The 2,857-nt window shown below is 36.6% G+C and overlaps 1 protein-coding gene across 1 annotated transcript; it reads right to left on the bottom strand.

The window, feature by feature from the left end:
* Positions 1–230: 230 nt before the first annotated feature.
* Positions 231–2,857, bottom strand: LOC102617960 (MYB-like transcription factor ODO1). Its single transcript, XM_006476803.4, has 3 exons — positions 2,437–2,857; positions 2,206–2,335; positions 231–2,085 (listed from the first exon to the last, which is right to left on the bottom strand). The coding sequence occupies exons 1-3, from the start codon at positions 2,567–2,569 to the stop codon at positions 1,158–1,160; spliced, it is 1,191 nt and encodes a 396-aa protein (XP_006476866.2). The 5' UTR covers positions 2,570–2,857; the 3' UTR covers positions 231–1,157.

The following is a 2,857-nucleotide window of genomic DNA, read 5'->3' as shown; positions in this document are numbered from 1 at the left end:
TGTTGCTGCATTGTGCCTCATTGCCATTTGTTGGTGTGTCGTGATGCTCATTCATAACCCATCCATAGATTATGTAAATTCCAATTGCAAATGGGTGTCTCTCTGTTACAAATTGCAGCAGCTTTTTATGCCATTTTCAAATGACCCACCACCAGCAATTGTACTAGGTATATTTACTAGCTACTTGCATGAAACCGTTATATATTCGGTTTTAATGGTACTGTCTTTAATTTGCATTATTTATATATGGCCATTGTAATGATATGGGAAAGGAATATTAAATTGAATTGCTTGCCTGCATTTGTATACAGTGCCTTGGAAGTTGGAACCATTAGTGAAGGTTGAACATACAGTTGCATATTGCCTTTGCCTTATCTCTCCAATAATGGAAATGGAAAGGCCAGCAAGCAAATTTTACAATTTTGGACGGACACACAATCCATGGCTGGAGCAAGCAAAGAGGATCAGATGACAGGAAATCATGCAGCTTCTTGGATATGACTATATGCATGCATAGCCATATATAATCTTGTTATTATAAATCTCTGCCAGCGATAGATTCAAAAAAAAAAAAAAAAATCACAATCCAAATCTACCCCACCTTGCTAGCTAGCTATCTGAGTAGTTTATACACACACATACAAATTCAAACATTCAATTAATAATACACCAATATATATCATGTGTTTAATTAAAATAATATATTGAAGAAGTACTCCAAATTTTGCCAACAATTAAGAAAAGACTGGAAGTGTTTGGTACAGTTTGTGGGGTTCAGATCAAATAATCAGATCAACTTGTTTGCTGTTAAAAGCAGTTTAGCTTACGACAGAGACAACAAGAAATGAAAATGGCACCATAACAGCACACGATAATGATAATTAATTAATTAGTTAGATACCATACCAAATAAGGATTAATTATTATAGTAATTAATTTTCACTCTTCAAACTTTATGATCATTATTCAATCTTCCCCAAACAGGCCAATACAAGAAAATTAAAAAGGGAAAAAAAAAAAGAAAGAAAGAAAATGTCATGAACTCAAACCTTTCAGTGGGAGTTCAATTTCTGTACTATCAACATGTGTGCGTGTGTTCAACTAGAGGGACAGAGAGAATATTAAGAAAGGCTGGAAAAAAAAAAAGAATTTACAGTTCAAATGTGGTTGAAGATATCAAAATTAGCTGCCGTTAGATCTTCTGAAAGCGACGTTAATGGATAGCTACTGAAATCTACTGAGCTCGGAGTATGAAGCTGCCCTTCCTGCCATGGACTTGGTGTAATTATTTCTTCGGATTTGATGATCCCATTGACCTGAAACTGATGAAACATTGAGTTTAGTTTGTTCTCACTGTCCCACGAGAATGCTGATGCTGATGCAGATGCATTTTCCACCAAATTGTTGATTTGAAATCCACTGTAATTGCTCATATTTGAACTGTTGCTAGAACTTTCCTTTGCTTCATTCAAGAAGAAGGAACTTACTCTTGATCCTGAACCAGAAGCATCAGAAAAATCAGCCATCCCCGACACATTTCCATGATGGTCAAAGGAAGCTGTCAAACCTGGGGCAATTGAAGAGAACGTAAAGTTGGAACTCGTATCGAATTGATTCTCATGAGGTTGATATTGTGATAAAAGATTCGAGTTATCATATCCGCTTTGATGATCAACGCCACCTGCTTGGAATTCAAAAGATGAAAACGGATCATACGGATGTTGGTTGTTCCAAAATTGGTCTTTCGAATCGTCCGGTAATCCATTTCTATAGTAAGATGATGAATGATCATTAGCAAGAAATATTGGCTCTTGTGCTGTGAAAGTCGAAACATTACTAGTACTACTGCTCGGTAGCGGCCCTTTAGAGTGTGGCATTTGCAAATAAGCCTTATCTGTACAAGCACTACTAGGAGTATTCCTGTCCTTTTCTTCTTTCACTTCAATTTCAATAATATCGGCTATTGGCTTGTGGGTTGTTGGGTCTATGCCTTGCTTCATCAGCTTCTTCTTCAAACATGAATTCCAGAAGTTCTTTATCTCATTGTCTGTTCTTCCTGGTAACTGCGACGCAATCTGAGCCCACCTGATGCATTTCACAAAACCAAGACCATTAAACTTTCAAAAATATATACTCAAATAGAAAAGCAAGAGTGCCCACTGGTTACTTCGTTGTATTCAGAATTAAAAGAAAAAAATTAAGCACCTGTTTCCAAGAACTTCATGGAGACTGATAATGAGATCCTCTTCTTGTTGTGAGAACATTCCTCTTTTGAGGTCAGGTCTCAAGTAATTTATCCATCTCAACCTACAGCTCTTTCCACATCTTTGCAAGCCTACAAGAATCAATCAATTTATCGCAACATTCATAATTAAATATTCATCCCGTACACCCGATCATAAAATTAAAAATACATATGAAACAGTGAATTAATACCAGCTAGCTTAGGGACTGAACTCCAGCAGCCAACACCGAATCTTGTAATGTAATTGTACAGCTTCTCATCTTCTTCAGGCGACCACAACCCTTTCCTTAACTTTTGCTTCACACAGCACGAATGGCGTCCCATCTTTTCGATTTGTAAGTTTGCACAGGCGTTACAGATTGAAAATTAATTAAAGTAGCTAGCTTTGCTGCCAGCCGCTAGCGTGATATATATCACTACTCCAATGATCCAAATATATATGTTTGTGTGTGTTTTGTAAGTTTAATTGAACAGGGAATAAAGAGTGAAAAAAAATGAAGAATAATTTTTGATGATTTAAAGACAAGGGGACTGAATCATACTTAGAGTTGAAGTTACAGAGAGAGAAAGGGCTTGCTGGGGATGGTGAAGCAATCAAGTGGTTTTTACGCA

The sequence above is a fragment of the Citrus sinensis genome, chromosome 3 (assembly GCF_022201045.2).
Source record: "Citrus sinensis cultivar Valencia sweet orange chromosome 3, DVS_A1.0, whole genome shotgun sequence".
Classification (NCBI taxonomy): domain Eukaryota; kingdom Viridiplantae; phylum Streptophyta; class Magnoliopsida; order Sapindales; family Rutaceae; genus Citrus; species Citrus sinensis.
Note: the sequence above shows the minus strand (reverse complement) of the source record. Positions and strands in the feature narration are given on the sequence as shown.

Excerpts from the sequence above, each read along its gene's own strand:
- LOC102617960 (XM_006476803.4), bottom strand. The coding sequence starts at position 2,569 with ATGGGACGCCATTCGTGCTGTGTGAAGCAAAAGTTAAGGAAAGGGTTG. Across the intron at positions 2,336-2,436 it reads TTCAGTCCCTAAGCTAGCTG|GCTTGCAAAGATGTGGAAAG; the intron begins GTATTAATTCAC and ends TGATTCTTGTAG. Across the intron at positions 2,086-2,205 it reads CATGAAGTTCTTGGAAACAG|GTGGGCTCAGATTGCGTCGC; the intron begins GTGCTTAATTTT and ends GAAATGCATCAG.